This window comes from Marmota marmota, unplaced genomic scaffold (assembly GCF_001458135.2).
Source record: "Marmota marmota marmota unplaced genomic scaffold, marMar, whole genome shotgun sequence".
Classification (NCBI taxonomy): Eukaryota; Metazoa; Chordata; class Mammalia; order Rodentia; family Sciuridae; genus Marmota; species Marmota marmota.
In genome coordinates this window covers 39,164,733-39,191,814 of record NW_026000016.1, presented here as the reverse complement: position 1 = coordinate 39,191,814, position 27,082 = coordinate 39,164,733, and the positions used below count along the sequence as shown (strand labels likewise).

General features: G+C 37.2%; 1 protein-coding gene across 2 annotated transcripts; it reads left to right on the top strand.

The window, feature by feature from the left end:
- The first annotated feature begins 383 nt into the window (after window positions 1-383).
- LOC107140314 (zona pellucida sperm-binding protein 3 receptor-like) lies at window positions 384-22,664 on the top strand. Of its 2 annotated transcripts, none has more exons than XM_048809504.1 (11): window positions 384-508; window positions 3,968-4,100; window positions 5,060-5,239; window positions 5,828-5,927; window positions 11,663-11,748; window positions 11,930-12,124; window positions 14,105-14,311; window positions 15,628-15,819; window positions 17,823-18,023; window positions 21,594-21,769; window positions 22,298-22,664. In XM_048809504.1, exons 2-11 carry the CDS (start codon window positions 3,992-3,994, stop codon window positions 22,547-22,549), a joined length of 1,698 nt encoding a protein of 565 aa, XP_048665461.1. In that variant the 5' UTR covers window positions 384-508; window positions 3,968-3,991; the 3' UTR covers window positions 22,550-22,664. The 2 variants fall into 2 exon arrangements, with proteins under 2 accessions (XP_048665461.1, XP_048665460.1); XM_048809503.1 differs by having other exon boundaries at window positions 390-508; window positions 3,956-4,100.
- The last annotated feature ends 4,418 nt before the right edge of the window (window positions 22,665-27,082 follow it).

Here is a 27,082-nt window from a genome sequence, read left to right as displayed (position 1 = left end):
TACTGTAGGCCTGACTACCCTAGGATACCAATGGCAGTTGGTTGAATTCATGTAAGTGGAAGACTGAACTGTCTTGTTATTTTTAGAGAGGTCAGTTGCCCTTCATGGGTCAGGGGAGGCAAAGGAGAAAATAAAAACGATGACCTTTTATCAAATTTGAAGACTAGCTAAAGGGAATGAGGAGGTTAGTTACACACTGTAGCTTTAATCTGTAGTCTAAATTTCACCCATCCCACCTAACCAGCCTACCCAAGCCACCCTGCTGGAATTTGGGATTTGGGGGTAAAGCATTAAGCCAAAAGAAAAGAATGTCGCGGTGAATTCTGTTCTAGGGAGGGGCTAAGAATGTTAGCCATCAAAGGCACTTCATTCTGAGGGAACCACCCAAGGCAACTCTCCAGAGGTCTTCTATTCCTTGCTTAGATACCTGCTGGTCAGCCACTTACTAAACAGCCTACCTGAGGGAAAGCAGAGTCTTCTGTCACTTTGAGGAGGGCTGAATTCAAGGGTAAGATGGAAAGATATCTTCAAGTGTATGCTTATCGGAAATCCTTCCAAGGCTATTGTATTTTGTGGTAAAAAGCGAATGAGTTGTGTGATATGGGAGGCTAAATATTAGTTTTTGAAGACTTAATTATTTACTTGTGAGTGGGGAAATTAATAATGTTTATCAGTGAAGCCCGTTGTCAAGTAGATTAGATATTTATGCGGTTATTTCTCCGGCTCCTGAAATATAAGTGTGTTGGTTGGTTTCTCTACCCACCTCCCATATCTGGTAATAGAAACAGAAAGTAAACCAGGCTTCCCAGGGTGGGTGGAGTAGTTAGAAAGCAGGTGACCTGGTTTTCAAAGTCTACCGAGAGCAAAATTATGAAGTTTCTCTTAGGAGACTCCATCCCCAGCCATTGGCCTTTGAGAGCAAAGATCTTCAGATTTGATTAAAGGAAACCCATCACCTCTACCTATTTTAACAATCAAAAAACTTAGTCTTCTTCACCTCTTTTCTCGCCTTCTCTTTTCAGAATTGGCAATATGTCTCTGCTTCTTAAAGGATTTGAGTTATATTTAGGGCCTACTCTGTAGGAGAGTGGTAACTGTAAAATTTTTTAAGAAATCATAAGAATAAATCTATGCCTTGAATTAAGCAATGGGTTTTTTTTAGATATGATACTAAAAAGTAGAAAACATAACAGGGCACAGTGGCACACACCTGTAATCTCAGTGACTCAAGAGCCTGAGGCAAGAGGATCCTGAGTTCAAAACCAGCCACAGAAAAAAGCAAGGCGCTAAGCAACTCAGTGAGAATCTGTCTCTAAATAAAATATAAAAAAGGGCTGGGCATGTGACTCAGTGGTCGAGTGCCCCTGAATTCAATTCCTAGTTAAAAAAAAAAGTGGAAAAAATAAACCAGTTAAACTTCATTAAAATGAAACACTTCTGTGCTTCAGGGGATACTATCAAGAGCAAATAGAAAGCATACAGTGAAAAAGTAATTTGTATCTAGAGTATATAAAAAAACTCAAGGTAAAAAGCAACTAATCAGTTTAAAAATGAGCAAGATTTGAATACACATTTCTCCAAAGGACATACACAAGTAGTTAGCAAGCACATGAAAGATGTTGAATATTATTTGTCAAATTAGAGAAATATAAATCAACCCTATAATAAGATACTATCGCATACCAAACAGGATGTCTAAATTTAAAAAAAAAGTAGTTAAATACAAGTGTTGAGGTAAAATGTAGAGAAATTGAAATCATCATATGCTATTGGTGGAAATGTAAAGTTTAAATCTACGAACAACCTAAAGGTAAATCAGATGAAGATGGATAAATAATATAACAATATGTGGAGTGAATGTGTGTATTATATTTATATATTATATATATAATTTTTGTCACAAAAATGAGATACTGATATATGTTTAAATATTATGCTAAGTTAAAGAAGCCAGCCATAATAGGTCACAATTTTATGATACCATTTATATAAAATATCTAAAACAGGCAAATACATAGACACAGAAAGTCAGACAATGGTTCTCAGGGTTGGGGAAAGTAAGAGTGGGAAGGTACTACTTCTTCTGTATAAGGCAGAATGTACCAGCAAGGCAGAGATGAATAATTCAACCTCAGACTTCAGGATCTTGTGGACAGGTGGAAAGACAGACTGCAGACTTTGGCTATAATCCAAATCATAATAAAAACAGAGTTAGAAAAAAAGAAATGTTTATGTTTTAGTTGTAGTTGGACACAATACCTTTATTTTATTTAGAGTCAGGGTCTTGGTGAGTTGCTTAGGGCCTCACTAAGTTGCTGAGGTTGGCTTTGAACTTGCAATACTTCTGCCTCGGCCTCCCAGAACACTGGGATTACAGGCGTGCACCACAGTGCCCAGCTCCTCATGTGTTTACCACATGCATTTTATCATGAATTAGATAGAATGGGGAATGGGAGCCAGAAGTAGGGTTGCCCACCATCTCATTTACCTTGGGGGTCTTCTGGGGTTAGTCCTGTAAGTCCTACATCCTGGGAAGCCCTTCAATGATGAGAAAATTGGTACAACTACTCACACTGTGATGGAGAAATAAGGGCAGCGTGAATGCTTCATTTTCTTCAATTACTGTTTCTTCACAACACTTCTATGCCAGGCTGACCACTTAATGTAAGTTAGGTATTACTTATAAAATCAATTGATTTTGTTGGCAGAATTGGGCTTGAAGACACAACTAGGGCACGTGGGATGAGGCCACTTGCGTGTGCAGGCAGTAGAGTAGCGGTGACATGATCAGAAATTTTAAGAAGAATCTGACATGAGTTTTTGCTCAATGAATGGGTTAAGCCCTTGCATATGGTGAGTGTGAAGGGAATCATAGGCTTCCCTCCCCACCTCCCACAGAGAACAGCAGTGACAGATTTGAGAGAAAGAGAGAAAACTGTCTTGAGCTAAAAAGACATATGATGTCAATTAATGCAAATAAAGATAGATGTGAATAGAGAACCATCTCCATCTGCATAAAGTTTGAGTAAAAGATAAAATTCTGCATTTCATTGGAAGTTCTATTTATGTGTCACTTTGGGTACAAGAACTATTTCTTAAGTCAAGTTTTAATATCTGAGGAATTTCCCACATAGGAATAAGAATGAGATTGCAGAGATATTGTTTAGAAGAAATCTCTGATTAATAAATGATCAGAACCAAAGGAGATAATAGTAATAGTAATGTTTCCTTATCTCATGGCTAAACCATGCTTTGAAAGTTCTGAATCGGCCCCATTAATTGTGCTTTGGTTGACCCTTGCTATAGAATACTCATATAGGCAGATACTGTAGACACATCTCCAACTTCATTCCTGTCTCATCCCTTTCTTTCCATTTTCACATTTACTCCTTTTGTCGAATTCCTCTGACAGTGTAGTCATTATGTCACTCAAAAATAAGTACGTAAATCAATCAATCGGTAAACAAAATGGCTCTCCATTTCCTCAATTCGAAGTTCTAATCTTGGTACTGAGAACCAAATCAAACCCACTTGTAACTCACTTTTCCCCATCTTTAACTGTCACCTCCCATTGACATTCCTTCTAGGCAAATGAAGTGCTAGCTACTGTTTTCCAGACGTGAACCCCCACCTCAAGGCTGTCTTTACTTGACTTTTGTATCTGGTATAGAATGTCCTTCACCTAACAATTCAAGTTTCACAACATCTACCATAGATGAAGAACACCACCAGAAAACCATTGTCATTTCTCCATCCAGAATTAACTAGTCATCTGATGAGGGGCCCCTAAGGCAGATAATATTAAGTGCTATTTGTTGAAAATAGTGTTATTTAGTGTCTTTTCTTACATGTTTTCTTACTTTTTTTATTACGCTTTTATTATAATCTCTTTGAAGATGATGTTTCCTAGTACATTATGACAAGTGGAAGTTCACTGACTGCTTTTTTACTTGAGATCTTTCAACAGAAAAATATCAAAGAGGCTCAGATCATGCGTTCCCACCAGAGCACCACGCCCCACAGGCTTGGGATGCAGAAGGTCTTCGGCTCAATTCTTGTCCAAATGACTTTGGTTACTGCTCTGCTGGATACTGTCCTTGGTGAGTAGTAGGGTGACAGGCCAGATCGTCACCATATAATGAGTTCATCACACACCCTACTTTCCAAGATGCCTCACAGATATTCTTCAGATATGTTGTGGGGCATATGTATGACCTTGGAGTTTAGGGATATTTGTTATAAACCCACAAAGGGATTGTTTCGTACATGTTTTTGATACTCCCTTTTAGAATTTTCTCTCCAGAAATCTGTAAACAATCTAATTTCAAATAAACATGAGTTAGAATAAACATACATTATTACCTACCAGACTATCATGAAGAACTCTCACTGCTTGTGTGGATATTCAAAATGTAGGGCCCATGGAGATAATTCTGCTGAGGCCTTTAGAAGATAATATAGTAATTTACTTAATTCTTGCTGGGGAAGTAGAATTAAAATTTTTATTTTCCAAGGGCTTCATACATTCTCCACATTGTGATGCTTTTGAAAAACATTTTCATTTTTGAGTAGGCAATCTAGTCAAAACCCCAAAGTCCAAAAGAACACAAATGAAGGGCTGCTTCTTATCTCAGCACCTGAGGTAACTAATCTTCTATGATGCTTTTTATTAATAAAACAAGTGTTTCTACGAAGGCAAGAGGCAGTGTTACATGGCATGACATAGGCACCTACCTGTATTCTGAGTAGGCAGATGTGGGCAATCTGAGAGAATAAGGAAATTCAGTTCTATTCTCCTATAGTTTTGACAGTTTATCATTTGATCAGGAAAGGATGAATGTCATTTTATTTGTCTTTTTAAAATTACTTTTGATATTGTCATTAATTAAAAAGCATACATTGGTGATTACTCTCTGTGTTTATTGACCTTTGGAACAATGGGGGAGGCATGATAAAAAAATCCAGTACCTGGTCTAAAAATCTTAACTATTCAAACCCTGAGATGCTATGTTGCAAGATATAACTTCCGGTTGGTGCTCCTTGTCTTTTTGGTGTCTAGGTGATTGTGGTCTTCCACCCAAGTTGCAGTTTGCTTCTCCACTCAGCCAGTTGTATGAGTCCAACTTCAAAGCTGGAACTGTTCTGAAATACGCCTGCCACTCTGGCTACAGGAGAGTCAATTCCAGTCGCGTCACTTGCGGTGCTTATGGTGCATGGATTTACAGTAACTTTTGTATCAGTAAATATCAACATTTCTTCTTACTTTGTTTCCAGAAAGTTGAACAGGAACTTGACAAAGTCAAGTCATAAAAAAGTCAAAGTAAAAGTCATATGAAAATCTGTACGTAGTGTTGAAAATTAACAACACCTATACTACATGGAAGAAGTCATTTGAGGATACACCGTGAGATGTTTTTCTCTTTTTCTTTTAAAAACAATTTATTTATGAGATATTTTTCTAACAGTAAGGATATAGAATTTTCTTTTTTCTTCTATTTCCCTATGGCCAAGGGCATGCAAGTTCGAGAAAATACAACTATGTGTACATCAGGTCAATATGTCACAGCCTATATTGTGTAATCACAGAGATTTAATTAAGCCAATATAATTAAGCACAGAGTTTTTCTTTGAAAATGTATCAGAATGTGTTTACTTTTATTTCCCCTCATATTACAAATTCAATGAGCCACAATCAGAAATAAGCATTGAAGCATATCTCTGGATGTATCTGGAAGCAGGAGTTAAAGTTAATCCACCAGAGTTTTTTCTGATGTTATTTCTTGTGAACATTTGGAATCACTAATCATTAATTTAATTTGCTTACTAGAGAAACAATGCAGGAACCCAGGAGAGTTAACCAATGGTAAAGTGGACGTTATGACTGATTTTCTTTTTGGTTCAACCATACAATTCAGCTGCTCAAAGGGGTAAGTGTAAGGTAGACTAGAAGCAATTCTTCTTATTAATTAATTTTCATAAGGAGTTAATTCATTTGTGTTTCAAGAATAAAACTTGTGTATTAATGTCTACATCAAGAATTTTTACTTCTCCCCAGTCCCATTCATCCTGTTTCTCTCTGCCTTCTGACAGTAAGTGACTTTGGTTATTTTCTGACTTATCTTCTTGGGATTTATTTATATATATACAACCAAGTACAAATATTTTTGTCAATATTTTGCCTCCTTTTTTACATATAAGATATCTGACTGCATGCATTATTTTGAATCTTACTGTTACTTTTTTTCTCTTAATAATATTGCTATAAACTGAACACCATGTTCCCCCCAAATTCACATCTTGATTTCTAATGTGATCATTTTTGGAGATGGGGACTTTGGTAAGCAATTAGGTCATGAGGCTAGAGCTCTCACGAAGGGTTTTGTGTCCTTTAAAGTAGGTAATAATTATACACTATTGTGTATAATAATAATTAATGTTCTTTGAGTGTAAAAGAGTAGGATTTATTGCAGTGAGGAGAAAAGGCAACTCTCACAGGGCAAGAGGGAACCAGATAGGGGTTGCCACTTAGCTGTACTAGTTTAGGGGGGCTTATATAGCTACTGAGCAGGGACATTGGTCAATACCTATGCTAATCAAGTCTTGGGAAAGTACCAAGGCTAGTGGTCAAAAATATACGCTAAACAGGTATTGGAAAAGAGTTAAGGCTACTGGCTAGCCCAGGATTCTGTAGCCTTCGCTCAGGTCTATCCCTTCCTACCTTTCCCTGCCTCACCACAGAACAAGGGAATTGGCTGGAATCTTTGGAATCTTTCTACAGGTTAACTTCATGGAATGGTCTTTACATTTTAAAAGGTATTTTATTGAGGATTACCTGTACCATCCTATTCAATCCCCCCTTCTGAAGAAATGCCCCTAACTACTGTTAGGGGAAAGGGGTGATGACCACTCTGGCAGTTTCAGGCTGAAAATGGGTATTGAACAAGCACAGGATCCTCTGATGGAGGTCTATCTAGGAGCCCCTGGTAGGTGGGGATTTCATTTTGGATTCCATTTGTAGTTTGGGCATCTTGCACATGAGGGAAGTCCAGAGATCCTCAGTGTGGCAGTTGGTGGATGATTAGACAAGGTACTTAGGGCAGGGATCATGCCTTCCAAAGGACCCTGAAGGAGCCCCAAAAGATGAAACTAGATTTTCAGCTGCTGTAGTGTTGCTGCGGATCCCAGCCACCTGCCATGCCTCTCTTGTCTCAGAAATTTGAAGAACGAAATCCATGGACAAGGAAGAGTGAGTATAAAAGAGTAGAGATGAAGGGACCTGATATGGGTTGCTCTATTATGAGTAATTATAATGCACCAATAAAAATATGGAGAAAAGAAAATTGATGTTAATAGAATCCATCAAACTTATTAAGATTTCACTCGTTTTACACACACTCATTTGTGAGTGTGTTTCATTCTATGTAATTTAAACATATTTGTGTATTTGTGTGACCGCAGCCACGGTCAAGATACAGATGTTGTCTTTTCATAGCAAATACCCTCCCTCCTTCTTCTCTGACCTTGAGAATCTTCTAATCCATTCCCTCTGTCTATGATTATGTCATTTCAATTGTGCTATATACACAAAATCACACAGAATGTAACCTTTTGTGATCGGCTCTTTATTACTCAGCACAGTTCTCTTGATATGCACCTGTGGTGTTATGTGCATCAAGTTTTTACATTTTATTGTTGAAACAATTCCATCCTATGGAATTTTCTTCATCATTCATCCATTGAAGGAAACTTGAATTCTTTCCTTTGTGTCTATTATGAATAAAGCAGCTGTAAATGTTCATCTGCAGATTTTTTTTTGATCTGAACTTAGGTCTTCATTTGTCTGGATTAAAGTCAAGAAATGCAATTTATGAGACACAGTGGTTCAAGTCTAGTAACCATTATATAGTTACATGTCTGTTTTCTAGAGAGGATGTACCATTTTACATTCCCACCAGAAAATATATTAGTGGATCCATATTACTCAACGCCAGCATTTGGTAGTTTCAAAATTTTTAGCTTTAACTGTTCTGACAAATATAATTATATGGCCCTACGCTTTTAATTTGCATTTCTGTAATAGTTAATGATGTCGGATTGAGTATGTTTATATGTGCTTATTTGTTATTTTATGTTCTTTTATGTGAAATATCTGTTCATATTTTCCCTATGTTGAATTGCATTGTTAAGAGTTGACATCCTTGCCTTATACCCAAACTTTGAGAGAAAACTTCAATCTCCCACCATTATATACCTTAGCTGTAAGATTTTATAGATGCCCCTTATCAAGTTGAGAAAATGTTCCTGTATCCCTAGTTTGCTAAGAGGTATTTATAAAGAATGTCTGTGGAATTTTGTCAATTTTCTTTCTCTGGATGGTTTTCAGATCATTTCAGCATCATTTATTTAAAAGTACATATTTAATCCATTAATATGGGTTAATTTTTTTAAAACAATATATTTAATTCTCAAGTGTTATGTGATTCTGTTTTGGACTTTCTATTTCATGATTCTAGTCTGTCTCTAAATTCACACAATGAATTCCTCTCTCTTCTGAATTTTATAGTATGTAACATCACTTAAAAGTATACCCTCTTTCTCTCTGCTTTTACTAGTATTTCTGACTATATTTACTTATTTATTTTCCTATACAAACTTTTCAATTATTTGATTTTTACTTTTAATAAATTGGATTAAGTTTTAAATGGCCTTTGGAAAAACAGACATAGTATGATGCTGAAGCTTCAAAACCAAAGCTTTATTATGCCTATATGTCAGTTCTAGTCTTTTGTGTGCATGTATATGTGGGGAGTAATGTGAGTGAGTGAGTGTGTGTGTGTGTGTGTGTGAGAGAGAGAGAGAGAGAGAGAGAGAGAAAGAGAGAGACAGACAGAGAGACAGAGAGAGACAGAGAGAGAGAGACAGAGAGGAGAGTGAGTTTCAGGATAGTTTTAAAGATTTCCCAACACACATTTTTCAATTTTCATGTTTACTCTGGTATCTCATATTATTTTTATCTTATTTGTGATATTGCAAATGGTGTCCTTTTTATACCTACTAACAAATTTTATGTGTATATGTATAAACTATTGATTTCTATATTAATTATTTTATTAATATTGATTTCTATATTAATCTCATATACAAGATAATTCTGCATTCTCTTAATTATTTGCACTAGTTTTTAGTTGGAATTTCTTGTGTTTTTCATGTATATAATTGTGTAATGTGAACATGATTTTGTTACTTTCTCTTTTCCCAATTTTATTTTTTAAATTTCGTATTAATTGTGCTAGCAATTATCTCAAATAATATACTGATACACTGGACATTGTTTTATTATTCTTAATTTTAGCATTTTTTAATTTAACTTTGGTTGTGCTATATCTCTGCCTAATCTATTTTATTGAATTTTTTTGACAAGGCTAATTGTCAATTTCTTTCTCAATATCATTTTTATGTCTATCAGGAGATTGACTGTCTTAGATATAATAATATCATGTTATATATTTATTTCTCAGGCTACCCTAACAAAATACAGGCTGAGTACTTAAACAATAGAGATTTCTTTTTCATAGCTTCTCTAAGTCAAGGTGTGTCAAAGTTTAGTCCCAGGTGAGAGCTCTCAGATGGCAGACATCTTTCTGACTTCACATGGCTTTTTTTTTTTTTTTTAATACTAGGTATTGACCCCAGGGGTACTTAACCACTTAGCCACATCCCTGGCCTTTTTATTTTTTATTTTGAGACAGATTCTTGCTAAGTTGCTCAGGGCTTCACTAAGTTGCTGAGGCTGTTCTCGAACTTGTGATCCTCCTGCTTCAGGCTCCCAAATCGCTGGGATTATAGGTGTGCACCATCATGCCTGGTTCACATGGCCCTTCCTTGGTGTGTGGTGTGAAGATGGGGATTGTTAGATAGCTAGTCAGCCATAAAGGGTACGATGGAAAGGACACTTACAGGTGACTGAGAACCACAGGGGACCCTAGCTGAGAGACAAGCACCTGGAAGATGAGGAAGATGGGGGGTCTGGTATGTTAAGATCTCCCCCAGACATTTCAAGATCATGTCACACTCCCTCAGGTAGCCTGGAGTCTCCCTTATCACCTAAACTGTGTCACAATCCCCAATCACCCTGGCAACCACAACATCAAGACCTCACAAAGAAAGTTCTCTGGGAGCTATTCAAAAGGTAATAAACTATGATAAAGGGGACAGGAAATTGAGGCAAAAAATAGAGGAACTCAATTTCCTCAAAAACTTCAACTTTGTGAGCACCACACCATTCTCTCTTTGAGGCAGTCCAAGCAGATTCTACATTGTCAGTCAAAAGTCAAAATGTGGACCTGGGCAGGACTCTGTGGAAACTTCCCTGGGACCTCCAATAAAACTGAAGGCCAGGAGGAGCATGCTGTCCTTATCTTCTCCTCCTCCTCCTCCTCCTCTGTACCAGCGATTGAACCCAGGGGCACTTAACCACTGAGCCACATCCCCAGCCCTTTTTATGTTTTATTTAGAGACAGGGTCTCCCTAAATTGCTCAGGACCTCCCTAAGTTGCTGTGGCTGGCTTTGAATTTGGGATCCTCCAGCGTCAGCCTCCCAAGCTGCTGGGATTATAGGCATGTACCCCCATGGTTTTTCCCTATCCCTTCTAATAAATATCCTTGTTATTTTGAGCAACATGTCTGAAATATTTCTGGGCAAGAACCCGGATGAGAAAGGACTGCTGTGGCTGCCTCAGCTGGTCACCGGGCCTGTGCCCTGTAACAGGATGGAGGTGGAGGGAGAGCACAAGCGAGAGAGCTCAGTGATGTCTCTTCTTATAAGGACATTAATTAATATTTTGGGATCAGAGTCCCATGCTCCTACACCTTAATTATTTCCATATGCAAATACATTCATATTAAGGCTTCCACATGTGAATTTAAGAGGCAAGCACATATATTTGGTTTATAACAATGTATAAGATATCATTCCTCATTTTAAAGCATCCTTTCCTTATCAAAACAAATTCATTTGACCATGGTATGTTTTTCTTTTAGAGTGTTTGTTTTTTGATTAATATTTTATTCATAAAATTTTCATTGATATTCAGGGCAAACTGATATTTTTTTTTATGAAAACAGCCTGAAGAAAGACTGGGACTTGTCAAGAGCAAGAACTATGAGATGATAATCAGGCAGCTAATGGTTTAGGAGAGTAAGCTGAGCTTCAGAAATCAGAAGGAAGCTCTGAATCAGATGTCAAAGTAGTTTTTATCTGTAATGTGTCTTGATCGTTTAATTCCAAAGAAATTATATAAGAAGCTCAAGTGAACCATTTTCCTGCTATGCACTCCTTGTTTTTTAGCTTACTAAGAAACATGTATAATATTTGAGTATGAAGATCTGGGGATGTACAGCGTGGTTAGGGATTGGTACTATCTGATGTTTGGGAAAAAATTAGTAATAATATTTAAATGACTAAGAAAAGTTTTTAAAATGAGTAAATGTGCTCTCTGATACGATGAAACTGAACTGCAAGTTGCCCCAAATAATCAAGAAGACAGCATTGTTTTTATTTTTTTAATCATGGATAAAACTCCCACTTGTCTGAAGCCCGTTGGCAGTTTATCTTACTGTTTGTAGTAAGATAAATTCCACTGGAATCTTTGACCTCTTTCAGGTATGTCCTCATTGGTTCAACGAATAGTCAGTGTGAGGTCCAAGGTAGCGAGGTTGAGTGGAGTGACCCTCTCCCAGAATGTGTAAGTAAGTAAAGATTTTAAGTAGAGATTTCTTTCCTATTCAATACAAATCTAAACCTTATTGGGTCTATCACTCTCTGAACCTCCAATTCCCCTTGGGCCCTCTCTCTGTTTTCATTTTCAGAAACATTAGATTTGTCGTGATGCTTTTTTGATATTTCTTTCTCTTCACTCACTCTTCTCAGTTGTCAAGTGTGAGTCCCCTCCAGAAATCAGTAATGGGAAGCACGATGGTGGAGACGAAGACCTCTACACGTTTGGATCCTCTGTCACCTACAGCTGTGATCCCAACTTCTCACTTATAGGCAATGCCACCATTTACTGCATGGTGGAGAATAAAACATTAGGTGTCTGGAGACCAAACCCTCCTGTATGTAAAAGTAAGACACATAATGCATTTGAATTCTCTGTTCTCTTGTTTAAAAGAAAAAAAGGGAAATGTATTTCCAGGGGGAAATAGAAGGTCTTAGAGACAGAGTTAAATGTTTCAGTGATAAAATGACTCGGGTTCAGCCTTCTTACATGCTATGTTAGTCGGGGTTGCATAGACTATGCTGTGATAAGATGTCATAGCAATATCTCCTGCACTTTTTATAGCAAAAGTTTCTCAAGCTCTTTCTTCTTTGCACTGCTAGTCTGGGAAACTTGTTTGTGCCTCATGCCAAGAAATTCTGTTGATCCTGGATGAAATGGAGATACAGGGTGACGCTAGTAATATCAACCACTCATGCCTATGGAGCTAACAGAACCGTATCAATTTCAGCAGGTTAATAGGAAAGGACAAAGAATATACCTGACTCCAAACTGTCAAGGGAAGCGAAAAGAGATGTCCAGCCAGTTTCAGTAATAACTCAACGTGCTAGTTTAGCCATCTTTCTTTTTGACAAAGTGCTTTAAAAACTCTGTATCATTTACTCCTTCCTGGCTCAGTACAGGATCCACCAACACTAGAACAGGACAGCTTCCTCGTGAAAAGAGTAGAAAATGCTTGGAGTCAGGTCTGTGGGAGGTAGTAAGGCAGGAGCTGAAGCTGGAAAGGCTGGCAAAGGTCTTGCAATGAACAGCCTGTGTGCCACTCAGGAGTTCAGAGTAAGGTGAAGGGGAGGCATTGAATACGTGGTAATTTAAGTGGGGCCAACACAACTGACAGGTACGTCTTGTTGCTACCATCCAGCCAAGAAGTAAAGGGGGCTTCAACTATAGCGAGGGCAGTGGGCCTGGAAAGAAGTCAAAAGAAATCCACGGGGCAGGATTGCCAGGACTCGATGCCTGGCTGGTTGGGGATTGGAACATGGGTGACATTTTTTTCTGTTTGGGAGGCAGCTCTCAGGTGCCCTAGTTGCCTCTTCGTGATCACCATGTCATTACTATGGGCCACTTATCCACAACCAAAATCAACCTGGAAATTTTTTTTATTGGTTCTTTTTAGATACACATGACAGTAGAATGTATTTTGGCTTATTATACATACATAGAGTATGACTTATACTAATTAGGATCCTTTTGTGGTTGTACATGATGTGGCATTACCCTGGTCATGTATTCAAATGCAAGGATAGGAAAATTATGTCCAATTAATTCGACTCTCCTTCCTACTCCTCTCCCTGCTCCATTCCCTTCATTCCCTTTTGTCTAATTCAATAGAATTTTATTCTTCCTCTCCCCACCCTCCTTTATCATGGGTTGTCATTTACATGTCAGAAAGAATATTTGGCCTTTGGTTTTTTTGGAACTGGCTTATTTAACTTAGCATAATATTCTCCAGTTCCATCCATTTGCCAGCAAATGCCATAATTTCATTCTTCTTTCTGACTAATATTCCATTGTGTATATATACCACATTTTCTTTATCCATTTATTTGTTGAAGGGCACCTAGGTTGGTTTCATAACATGGCTATTAGTGAATTGGAGCTGCTGTAAACATTGATGTGGATGCATCACTGTAGCATGCTGATTTTAAGTCCTTTGGATATAAACTGAGGGATGGAATAACTGGGTCAAATGGTGGTTCCATTCCGAGTTTTCTAAGGAATCTCCATACTGCTTTCCGTAGTGATCAATCTGGAAATTAGGCCATGATAATGGGAAGATCTGGGAACTTGGAGATTCAAGCTGCAAGTTTAGATATTGCTAGTTGTTATCAATGAGAAAGTTAGAGCACTTTATCTACAATGACCAACACAATGACTTCTCAGTTATCTGAGCTTCCTTGAGAGACTGAAGGAATATATAAAGCTTTAAAATATTCTATGTGTACCTACTCAATAGAAAGTTGTATAAGACCTTCCTTGGAGATATACCAAAACTCACCATCACATCTTTATTTCTCTCTCTCTCTCTCTCTCTCTCTCTCTCTCAGATATCTTTTTCTATACTCCTGTTGAAATATTCTGCCATCAGCCACAGATTCCACAGGGAATCTTTATCTCTGGATTCAAACCCTTCTATACTCACAAAGACTCTATTGTGATAAGCTGCAAGAAAGGTTACGTCCTCCGAGGGAGTAATTTAATCCACTGTGAAGCTCATAATGAGTGGTACCCCTCTGTTCCCACCTGTGAACTCAGTGAGTATAAACTATGAAGGGACTGTAATATTTGTCATGTGAAGTTACCAGAAGCATGAGTGTGGGGGCATCCTTCTGGGCTCAAGGCTACTAAAATCCCAATAATCATATAAGTTAAATATATTTTCCCCCAGTTTTCTTGTTAGAAGGAAGATTTTCTTCTTAATAATCTCTTGATATTATTTGTAAGATTTAATATATATCATATAGTTGACACGCCAATGACTTTGTTCATACTGTAGATTATATATGTATTGTAAACGTTTTACAGGAGGTGATAGAAAAATTTCCCATTCCCCTCAAATGAACAAAATATGAGTATTTCTTGAAAGATGGAAATAAAATTCCATCTAGCATTTTCTTTCTTAATGTCACAGAGGTGCTCTATGGACTAGCATTTGCCTTGAGATCTGGACACTGTGAATATCTACAGATCGCTGGTAACATTAGGGACACTCTTTGCTAACATTGACTTAGCACTTCCTACATACACACAGTATCTCAGTGCTTAATAGCTATGAATTTATAACAGTCCTAAAAAGGAGTTACCATTTTTAATCCCGTTTCAAAGAGGAGAAAACGGAGAGAGACATTAAGGAACTGGTCCAATTTCACATGGTTATCAGTGGTGGAAGTCTCCATTGTATTGAGGCTTATCTATTCCTTTCTGCCACCACAAGAAGTTAGTCATCATTCAAAATGTGCAGCAATGAAATTCAATGAATATGTAACTTGACAGATACCCATCCCCTCATCAAACCCCATGAACCATTGGCGCAAGGTTGAGTAGAAGAAGGACAAGGTCATAGGCTCAGGTATACATATGTATATGGGGCTTGATTTGAGGCCAGTTCTGAAATTCCAGGTGACAGTCAAATTGTCAAGGGAAATGCCTCTTATTTTCATTTCCCATTAGGCAAAGATACCAGTGAAAGTTAGACTTTCCTTAGAGCAAACGTCTGCTGTGCATTCTGAGCAAGCCTAATGCCTCTCCTGAACATGGGTCATCCTGAATGATAATGAATTGGAAGGAGACATAAGGTCCCATAGAGTTGGACCAACACCTAGAACTGTCTCCCTTTTGTACAGTGGCAGGAAGTACTAACCCCTCAGTAATAGCCACATCAGGATTATGTGCATTTAATGCTTGACATCAATCTATCAGGCAGTAATGCTGTGGAGTCTCTTTCTGGTATTCCCATTAATCTTGCCATCTGTTTTTTTATTAATAAGTATGTGATCTTTTATTTTTTGCATGTGTGACATGAAATCCCTATAACAGTTTTCTTTTACATTTGTGTTTCCTTTATGATCAGATGGTTGTTCAGACTTACCAGAAATTCCTGGTGCTTTCTTGGAGAAACATATCTATGCTCAGAAAACTCAAGAATTATTTGAAATTGGGACAAAGTTGAAATATCAGTGTAAGCCTGGCTATCACGCAGCAGATGAGCTGACTGTGACTTGTCAGCAAAATTTGATATGGACAACTTCCAGAGGATGTGAGAGTAAGTGAATTTGGTTTTGTTTTGTTCCCCCCCCCCCCGGTGTATGTGCTTGTGTGTCTACTTCTCTATTAAAAATGTTAAGCATGATCCTTGAAATTTTCCAGGTTTGGCCTCATTGCATAGGATATATCCAGTTTTTGTAAATGTTTTGTGTGCTCTTTAAAATATACATATTTTGTAGTTGTTGGTTTTGTGATTTTTATGTATGTCAGTTATTTCTAAATTTTTTTATGTTGCTGTTCAAATTTATACCTATTTACTTGTCTCTCTGTCACTGAAGATGTATTTAATTATGGATTTGTTTTTTAACTTTTTAGTTTTTTAAAAAGAAATAAACTTTTTTTGAGATGGCATTATTAAATGAATACTTATTTAGAATGATTTGTTTCCCTGATGAATTTAACTTTTTACTAGTGTATTGGTAATAACCCTCTTTATACTACAGTTATCTTTAAATTTTACTTTTATATTTAGTCTACCTCTAACAGCTTTATTTCAGTTTGTGTTTGCATGGGTCATCTCAACTTCCTCTTCTAATAGGCTCTTTAATTCTTTTTTTTTTCTACTTTTACTTTTTTTTATTAGAGCAAGTATTATTTGGTTTCATTTTGAAAACACAATACATATAAGAAATGTGATTTGAATTCCTATTACCCCCCTTTCCCTCTCCTCCTCCCTCTCACTTTAACCCCTCCTTTACTCTATTGATCTTCCTTTCACTTCCTTTCAACTATTATATTTTACAAATGCCATTTAATGTATTTATATATGTCTATAACATGATTTTGTTAAATTAATTTCTATTTCTTCCCATTTCATTTTTTTCCTAACTTCCTCTCACCCTCCTTCTTCTACTCCATTAATCTCCTCTATATCTTTATGATATCCTGTCCCCTTTCCCAGTGCCTTTTTTCTATATTTTGCTCTAGGTTCCACAGATGAGACAAAACATTTGACTCTTGATTTTCTGTGTTACTTCTNTAATGGCTGCCAATCTTACTGGAGTGAGATGGTATCTTAATTCTTCATGTCATCACCCCCACTGTTTATCTACTTCTCATTGAAGGAAAGATGAAGAATGTGAACTACATTTCCTACAACTGCAAAATCAATTCCTCGTTTTAAAGACTTTTAATGAAGAAGTAAAGTAAAAGGCAAATTAAGTGGTAGCACTTTAACCAAACAGTTACATTACTTGATATTTTTATATTACTTGAAAATTTTCATGAATTTGGAGAAGATCCCCTTGGTAGAACTTTTCCTTCAATTTCTTTCCTTTTAAAAATTATTCCAAAAAAAATAATATTTATGGGTTACCATGTGATGTTTTAATACATATAAATTGTGCAATATTTAAATCAAGTAAGCATAAATATATCATTTATTACTTTTTTATGGTAAAACCACTCAAAATTCTTTCTTTAAGCTTTTAAGAAATAGTCAGTGTATTATTGCTATCTAGCCATGCTTCTCTACTGTAGCACACTAGAACTCATTTCTCCCGTAAACTTTAATTTGGTCACCTATTGAGCCACTTTCCCCCATCTCTCCCACCTCCCCACTCTCCCTGCCTCAGGTAACTACTATTCTACTCTTAGCTTCTATGAGACTAACTTTTTACATTCCATTTATGAGTGAAACCATGCAATATTTGTATGTCAGTGCCTGGCTTCTCCAAAACACTCCATTACCTAATTTTCCTTTGACCTTATTCTTCATTAGTAGTATTTAAAACTGAGGTATTGAATTTTCAGTGTTGGGCTCTACAGTTCACACTTAATATAATGATCTCCACTTCCATCCACTTGCTGCAAATGACAGAACTTCATCCCATTTTGGCTGAAAAGTATCCTCTTCTCAGAGGTTTCTCTTTCCCTCAAATCCCCCAAACCAAAATTTGACCTTCTGCTTCAATGAGTTGGATTATCAGAGTCAGAGCTTTAGCCAAAGGCATATTTCCCTTGTGATTTCATGAAACTTGAACATCCATTTTTATCTATCAGAAATGTGTTGCCCAACACCAAATCTGGAGAAAATCAAATTCGTACGTGAAAAGAGGGATTTCACTACTGTGTGTGCCTATGTTTCTGGAGACTTTATTTTCTATATGTGTGAAGAAGGCTACTACACTGCTTCTTCTGATGGAAAGAGTACATGCCAAGAAGATGGCACCTGGAAGCCTCAAATTCCAGAATGTAAACCAGGTAAGAATTTTAAATAACTTATTATTTCCTTGGATCCTTCAAATATTATCCACCAAATATTTATCCACCAAGCATTTCACATCCTTCTTCCTGCAGAAGAGTTAACTTCTTAAAATCAGGTAAATAAAGGATTGTTCTTCTATAAAGTTTTTTTTAAATAAATGTTCATAATTTTTAAATTATTTCATTTTTAGAAAATACAGCATTTCAAAATTGTTGAGTTTCGGCCTTTACAGAAATCATCCTTCAACATAGGACTATCATCCCCAGTGCATTCAACTCATTGAAAACTTTCATATAGTTTTGTAAAATCTGAGACAGTGCCCTTCCAGTGGAACTATTCTATTATTTCACAGTCTTTGGTTCAACACTGTAACCATTGTCTAAATTCTAACACTCAGTAATCATGTCCTTATGGTGCTGTGTTTATGGGAAGCCGGAGATAGATTGGGGATCCTGCATCTATTTGAAGTCTTTACACTTTCCACAGATGAACATTCCTGAACTTAGCCTGAAGTCTTTTGAGAATGATTTAACCAGGACTCTGTCGCTGAACTCATCCTTTCATCCCAAAACTCCTGTGATCCATGTTGAAAAATATTTCCTATAAAATGGGGAGAATTCTCTCAACTCAAGTTGCTTTTCTCCCACCAAGTATTTATCCACCAAGCATTTCACATTGAAGGCAACAGGATTGTTTGAGTTTTGCCAAGTTCTCCAAGGGGATAGAACTTGAATGGAAACACTGGAACCTGCTACAAATCACCAGACTTGGGCCCCGAGAATGTGGATGAGACTGTTGGTAGGATGGTAAATTAGTACAACTACAATGGAAATCAGTATGGAGTTTCCTCAAAACACTAGGCATGTAACCACAGCATGACCACCCAGCTCTACCATTTCTCAGTATTTATTCTGAAGAATTAAAGTCATCATACAATAACGACATGTGCCTATCCATGTGTATAGCAACATGGTTCACAATAGCCAAACTATAAAACCAGCCTTGTTTTATATCAGTAAATGGATGGAAAAAGAAAATATGGCATATATACACAATGGAGTTTTATTCAATCATAAATAAGAATGAAATTATGTCATTTGCAGGAAAATAAGTGGAACTGGAGACATTATGTTAAATGAAATAAGCCAAATTTAGAAAGTCAAGGGCCATGTTTTCTCTCATGTGTGGAAGTTAGAGAGGAAAAAGGAAAAGAAAGCTTTGTGTGCAGGAGTGGACAAGTATCTCCTGGAAATTGAAAAGAGATCACTAGAGTAGAAGAAGGGGGATCAAGGGGAGGTTGGGGGGGAGGGAAAATACTGGGGTATGATACTGGCCAAATTATACTGTTAAACCATGAACATGCACAAATATGTACCAATGGATCCTACCATTGTGTTTAATTATAACACAATAACAATATGGATGAAAACCAAATTGTCAGACTTGGAGGAGTCTTCTTAATATAAAACTATAAGCTCAAACTCTTCCCTCTCTCTCACCATCCAAATGTGAAGTTCACCCTCCAGAATTTCCCCTAGACACCACCACAAGAAATGTCTTTAAATACTGCTGTTTTAGTCTGAGTATCTGAGTATCTGTCTCAAAAGTTTTTTTGTTGGAAATTTAATCTGCAGTCCAACATTAGTATGCAGTGGGACGTGGGGCCTCTAAGAAGTGATTGTCCAAGGGATGAAGCCCTTATGAATAGTTAGTGCCATTATTTTGTGAGTGGTTCAGTTATCAGGCAAATGAGTTGTTATAAAAGTGAGTTCAACTAGGTCTGTTCTCTCTTATTGGCTTATTCACACTCTTTCATCTTATGCCCCATTGTGACATGGCATAAAGGCCCTTGCCAGGTGTAGATGCCATGCTTTTGGACTTCCTAGCCTCCAGAAATATATAGTTAAGTAACAATTTTTCTTTATAAAATCACCCAGTATATGCCATTCCATTAGAGCAACAGATAATGAATTAAGATAGAAAATCAGTACAGAGAAATGGGGTTGTAGCTATAACAAATACATAAAAATGTAGAAGTGGTTTTTGAACTGGCTAATGGGTGGAGATTGAAATAGTTTTGAAACGAATGCTGGTAAAATCCTATATTGTCTTGAACTGACCATTGAGGGGGGTTTATGGTGAGAGCCCAGAAATAAGAGACTAGGGAAAGTCTGGAGCTTCTTAGAGATTACTTAAGTGGTTGTGATGAAAATGTTGTTAGAAATACGGACAGCAAAAGTCAGTCTTGTGTTGAAAACAATTACCAGTGCAACAGTATTATGAGGTAAGGACTTCATGAGGTAATTGGGCATGAGAAGAGAGACCTCATGGACGGATTAATGCCCTAATCATGGAAGTGAATGAATCAATTGTAAGAGAGGGTTTTATAAAACTTGGTTCAGTGGGCTCTGCCCTCTCTTGCCTATTCACCTTCAATTATGTATGATGTAGTATAAAGTTACTCACTGGATGCAGGTCCCATTCTCTTGGATGTCACAGGCTCAAAAACCATGAGCTAAATAAACTTCTTTCTCTATAAATTACCCAGTCTGAAGTATTCTATTATAGCAACAGAAAATAAACTTAGACACCTCCTTATCCTGAAGCTACATATGAATGTATTGAAGGATATATTTTAGTTGGATTTGCTATAGCTCATGCAAAACTTTTTGGTGGCTTCCTTCACCTTTCCAAAGTAAAGGTAACTCCAGTTCCACTCATAGTCCAATGAAGTTAGAGTTACAAAACATTGAGAGCAATGTTTCCTGCTGATCAGAGACTCCTAAATTTTACCTTTTAATTATGTATTTGGATTATTTAAATCATGACTGGTAATTTTTAAAATCCATTGACAAAGACATTAAAAAATGAAATTTACTTCCCACTCCAGAATCCTATGGGTACAATTATCCCATCTCTAGGGGCAGCCACTACAACTAGGTTGCTTTGTATCTTTCCAGAATGTCCAGACACAGTGTATTTTATTTGAGAATATCTTTGCGTTGCTAGTAAAATTCTCATGAGAATCTTGAGTTCTTTCCAACTATCCAAGAGAGAGGAATGTCAAGTATAAATCCCCAAGTCATGAGGTGTTGAATACCTCCACTAAAACCTCATGATGGCCACCATTTTCCCCATGATCTTCCCATTTCCACTTTTTTTTTTTTTGATGACCCAATGATGATCCTGTTTGGTCACTGATGCAGAAACAAGATGAATCAAGATACTGTCTGTCTCTACATTGTGCTACCAAATGCCACTGTCTCTACTGTACCCAGGAAGATTAATGAGGCTGAGACAATGAAAAGTACATATACAGATAAAATAATAATAGTAATTAATTCATATGGTTGTAACAAGGATTAAATGAGATGAGGCCAACAAAAACTTAGAAAATAGATGCATATATTACTCAATAAATATTTATGGCTATTATAAGTACTAAAATGAAAGACTTTAGAACAACTTGAGGAGCCTAAGTATAATTATGATCAAAGTTTGTCTTATGCTGTTTTGATGCCTTTTTCTGAAAAAAACACAAGAATCAAAATATGTTTCCCTTTTAGTTCTGTGTCCAAAACCAACGGTAGAAAATGGCAGGCTGGCCAGGGAGAAGGACCATTATGTTGCAATGGAAAACATCACCATCCAGTGTGACTTTGGCTATAATGTGGTTGGTTCCCAAAGTATCACTTGCTCAGTGAACAAAACCTGGTACCCAGAGGTGCCCAAGTGTAAGAAGGTAAGTGGCACAATTCAGAGGAGTTCTGGGCTTTCAATCCCTGAAAATGGAAGCCTCCCCAAAGTTCTGTCCCTGTCAACAATGATCTGACTTTTGTCGGGATCCCTAAGTAATGTATCAAAATTAGCCATTTCAATCTCAAAGTACTATGGTGAGCTAGGAGAAGCAAGTTTTTTGACTCTGGGGCTAGAGCCAAAACTCCACTCTAGGCCCAGATCCCCTGACCCCTAACTCCACATCTTCTACAGTGAGTGTCCTGCGTTTGCTCCATTTCTGGTTGGTCAGCAGAATATCCCACAGCTGCCATGATGGAGGTGTTCTGGGTTGCTTTGCCTCTTTTAGGCTTTGATTGTGCCTGATTGCTGCTCAAGAGCAGATTGGGGTTTGGCCAGCAGCTGACACCTGATCAGAGGCAAAGTCTCTTCTGACTTCCTTTTCGTAGACCAGTCTTCAGGTCAATCTCACTTTTGCCAGTTATTCCTCTCAGAATGCACCCCCTCCTCATTTCTCTCTTTTAATCACCTTTAGGAGGTTCCAGAAGGCTGTGAACAAGTGATCATAGGCAGAAAACTCATGCAGTGTCTTCCAAACCTGGAAGAGGTGAAAATGGCCCTGCAGATATATAAACTGTCTCTGCAGATTGAACGTTTGGAACAAGAGAAAGATAAATGCATAAAGCTAAGGGAGAATATTTTTAGTATATGTGCTGCCGAAGCGAGCACAAGGGAGAATATTTTTGAAAAAGAGAAATCAGAGGAGTTAGTTTTGCCTTTAAATTAATATGAAGAATCTCCTCAACAACTCTACTCTTGAGCACATCACTTAGAGTAATGTTTCTGGGCTTGGGAAATTTCATATGATTATTGTAAATAAAAAAAAGATATATTTAACTGTTGATCATCTCACTGTGTCTACTTTTCTTAACTCACAGTGTTGGTCAAATAAATAATCACTCATCAAATATCAGTTTGTGTTGTCATCCTAGTCAGCATGCCACATAAATATCGCACACCCAGTACACAGATCTGCTGTTTACAATGCCTGTAATTAGTTTTACATCCCTTAGAAAGGATGGAAGCTAGGAAACTCAAATTGTTCATACTACTACCTTTCCCTGGTGCCTTTACTGCACATCTCCCATGTCCAGAACCTGCCTCTCTGACTGCAGGAAAAATGGTCCAAATCCAATAGATTTTCAAAGTAGACACTCTTTGGTAATTAAAAACCAGTGAGAGAAGAAAAACCTTACTGAAAAATAAAAATAAAAAAATAAAGAGGTGACAGTAGGAAAAAAAACCTTACTGAAATTGTCCAGGTGCTTTGGTGAAATTGTCCCCTTCCAGGCACTGACTTGACTCTACCTTGGCCAAGACTTGTGTTCTCAATTTTGCCATTAGAGATTAGCGCTTTATATAAATGGAATCTATATTATTCATTCTTTTAATCTTATTTTTCCCCTAAATCTTGTATTTGTGAGATTTATCCATGTTGCATAAGGTTAAGATTCATATATTTTCATTTCTAGTTAGTATTCCAGGATCATATCCAGTATTCCAGGATCATATCACAATTTACCTGCTTTTTCTTTGATAGACATTTGGGTTATTTTCAGTTTTTTAATATTAAGAATAGAGCTATAATGAACATTTTTGCATGTGCCTTCTGCTACATGTATGCATTTTGAATCTAAGGATGAAATTGCTGGCTCATAGTGGTTATGTATTTGCTCAGCAGATTTCCAAAATGGTCGCCCCAACCTGCATGTTTCCAAGTGGGAACCTTTGGAAAGGGAGCTTTCTAGTCAACAATTGCCTTTTATTATGTTTCTTCTTTAAGAGAATTCTGTTGGATGTTGTCTCACCCACAGGCCAGTTGTGCCAGAGTTGTGGGGCCGGTTCTTGAGAGGCCAGAGAAAGTGCCTGGAGACATCATGGGAGACATGATTTATTGAGAAACATATATAAGAGGTCAGTGGTTCCTCCAAGAGGAGCCTAGTGGTGACAGGCTGACAGATAGTACCTTTGTCCCTCATGGTGCTTTGTCAAGCAGTGCCTCCTCTTCCTCAAGGTGCTGTGTCCAGTGGCCACTAGCTGGATGAGTGACAGGTATTTTTTTCCCACAGTGCCCTCAGTTCTGCACCCACCCCCACTCAGGGGTTTTATACGTTTGGCTGTGGAAGCAGTGACATTGTCAGATCAGTGGCTTAATGGGCTTGTCTGACCATTATCCCAAGAAGCAACTCTCCCAGCGTACATGCAAGAAAATAGCTTTCTGCGACAACACTAACTTGCCCTGATTCCCAGTGTGCATAGGAGAAAGTCAGTGTCCTTCAAGGTAATATACATCTGAACATTTGGGCCCAGGCTCGCTCTCAGTGTTTTCTTAACTTGGCTAGGTTTAGGGGAACAGAAAGGAGGCATTCACTGACATGAAAGTTTTAATGTCCCCCTTTGCTTTAGGGACAATATGGATGTAAAGTATTACAAAATTGTGCTTCTAATACTTACCTCCCTGGTAATCAATAAACTATATTTCACATGTTTACTGAATATTTAGATATTTTGTTAAGTGTTAGTTCATGTCACCTATTTTTTCATTGGCTAATTAAAATGTAGTTGTAGAGATTTGGATAAAAGTTCTTTGTATTAAAATATTTATTCTTACCCTCTGATATCCATTTTTCTTTCATAAGACTTTCCTAAGGTCTCTTGATAAACATAAATTCCTAATTTGATTATAGTACAATGCAGTCAACCTTTTATATTTGTGGGTTCCACATTCATGGATTCAACCAGCTGTGGGTGAAAGATATTTCACCCCCAAACTTGTATCTGTTCTGAACACATGAAAACTTATTTTTCTTGTTATTCTTCCCAAAGCAAAATAGTGTAACAACTATTTACATAGCATTTATATTGTAAGAGATACTATACGTTATGTAGAACTGATTTAAAATATACAGGAGGATATGCATTGGTAAAACAAACATTATGTCATTTTATTAAAGGGACTTAAACAGATATGGAGATCTGTCAGAATCCTAGACCCAATTCCCCACAGGTATCAAGATACAACTGCACTTCAAGTGTTTTCCTTTCAATTAATGTTTTCTCGTACCCCACTAGAGAAGTCTATGCTTCCCCCAAGGTCATAAATATATTTACTCATGTTTTCTTTTACGAGATACACGATTTTCACTTTCATATTTACTTCTATGACCCACATGAATTTGCTATGGTGTGAAGTAAAGAACCAAGTATCTTTTTTCCATATGGATATTCAGTAACTGTAGCATCTTTCATTAAAAAGATCATTCTTTCTGTCATTGCTCTGTAGTGTCATGTTGTCATAAACCAAATGACCACATATATTTGGGTTTTATTAATTGATGCTTGGCTATTAATTCTTGGTATATTTGATTACACCAATAGAATAGTTTGTCAACTTCCACCAAAATTCTACTGAAATTTTTCATTAGGATGCATTTTACTATTAGCTTTCAGTGAAGAGGCCTTATACATCTTAATTTGTTTTATTCCTAGGCATCTTTAAAATTATGTATTTTATTATTCTTTTATATAAATTTCTAAAAAGTATATTAATTATTTTTTATCATTGATCTATTATTTGCTAGCTCTTAAAAATCTAATAAATTTTCTACATGTTTTTAGATATTTTAAGTTCCTAATTATGCCACTGGTGAATAACTAAAGTTTGAATTTTTTGGCACACTCTCTGCTATTGATTTGTCTGTTTTGTTGTTGTTGTTTGTTTGCTTGTCTATATATCTCTGCTTATCATTTGGTACTCTATTCCCATGGATATGATCTCTGAATCCATGTGAAATGGAAGTGCTGATAGTTGCCCTTGTCCCGTTATTGATCTCAGGAGGAAATTATTTACTAATTCACTATCATGTAGTGTGTCTGTCGTAGGTATTTTGTAGAAGCTTTTAATAAGATTGCAGAAGCTGGGTGCAATGATTGCACACTGTAATCTAGAGGCTGAGGCAAGAGAATCACAGTTCAAAGCCATCCTCAGCAACTCAGTGAGGCCTAAGCAACTCAGTGGACCCTGTCTCTAAATAAAACACACAAAAAGGGCTGAGGATGTTGCTCAGTGATTAAGTACCCCTGTGTTCAATCCCCACTACCAAAGAGAGGGAGGGAGGGAGAGAGAGAGAGAGAGAGAGAGATTGCAGAAGTTCCCTTCCATTTATAATTTTCTAAGTGCTTTCCATTTTTATCATAAAGCATGTAGAGATTTATCAAATGCTTTTTCTGCATTTGATCTATAGTTCAAAAACATTTTTTTTAGGTCATGGAGAGAATGCTCTAATGTTATTCATTGTTGTATAATAAATCCCAAACCTACAACTTAAAATAGTAACACTATTACTTTGTTCATAAATGAAACTTGAGCAGCATCTGGTGGGTGATGAATTTGCTCTACTCAGCGTCATCTGCAGTGTTATCCAAACTGGGGACTGGAATCTTCTAGAGATGGGCTGACTCACTAGCAGGTCTGATACCTGAGTTGGAAAACTCCACAAACTGTGGACTAGAGTCCCCAGGGCTCCACAGCCATCTCCATCTTTATGTGACATCTGCCCTTGTTCTCCCTAGTTGGGCCAATTCAGGGATCTCCTACTACCAGGTACTATTTTAGAAGATATAGTGTCTATATAGGTTGAAACTCCAGTCCACATGGTATCCTTTCTCAGTTGCCTGGTCATTCAATAGGCTATCCCACTCTCTTCTAAGGTCAGTTCCTTCCTTGGTATGGGATAGCAGGTAAGACCAGTGAAGCTCCTGAACAAATGCCCATTGACTTTCTTTTTGCTGTTATTAAAGTAAATTTCTTAATCAGAGGCAATACTGTGTGTCCTACCATGATAGGGAACAGGCATTCAGTAAGCTCACACTTGGTATATCTGGAAGAAATCTGGCCACAGGAATGCAAGTCTAAATCCAGAAAGAACCTACTGCTAAAAAAGCCAACATTATTCATCATGATGGGAAATCAAGTGATTGGCTGGGATATTGTATCTGGATGTGGTATCATAATGGATGTTGGTAAATAAAAATGCTAGTTCTAAATAAAAGTACTAGTTCTGCAAACAGAATATCTTTTAGCATCAGTTAGTGCATTAATCCTCTAATAGGGATTAATTGGGTGATAACTGTAGGCAAATGGGTGTGGCTGGAGGTGGATCATTGGGAGCTTGTCTTTGGAGTGTATTTGTGAACTTGAGCTTAGTCTCTCTCTCTCTCTCTCTCTCTCTCTCTCTCTCTCTCTCTCTCTCTCTCTCTC

Excerpts from the sequence above, each read along its gene's own strand:
- LOC107140314 (XM_048809504.1), top strand. The coding sequence starts at position 3,992 with ATGCGTTCCCACCAGAGCACCACGCCCCACAGGCTTGGGATGCAGAAG. Across the intron at positions 5,928-11,662 it reads CAATTCAGCTGCTCAAAGGG|GTATGTCCTCATTGGTTCAA; the intron begins GTAAGTGTAAGG and ends GACCTCTTTCAG. Across the intron at positions 14,312-15,627 it reads TGTTCCCACCTGTGAACTCA|ATGGTTGTTCAGACTTACCA; the intron begins GTGAGTATAAAC and ends CTTTATGATCAG.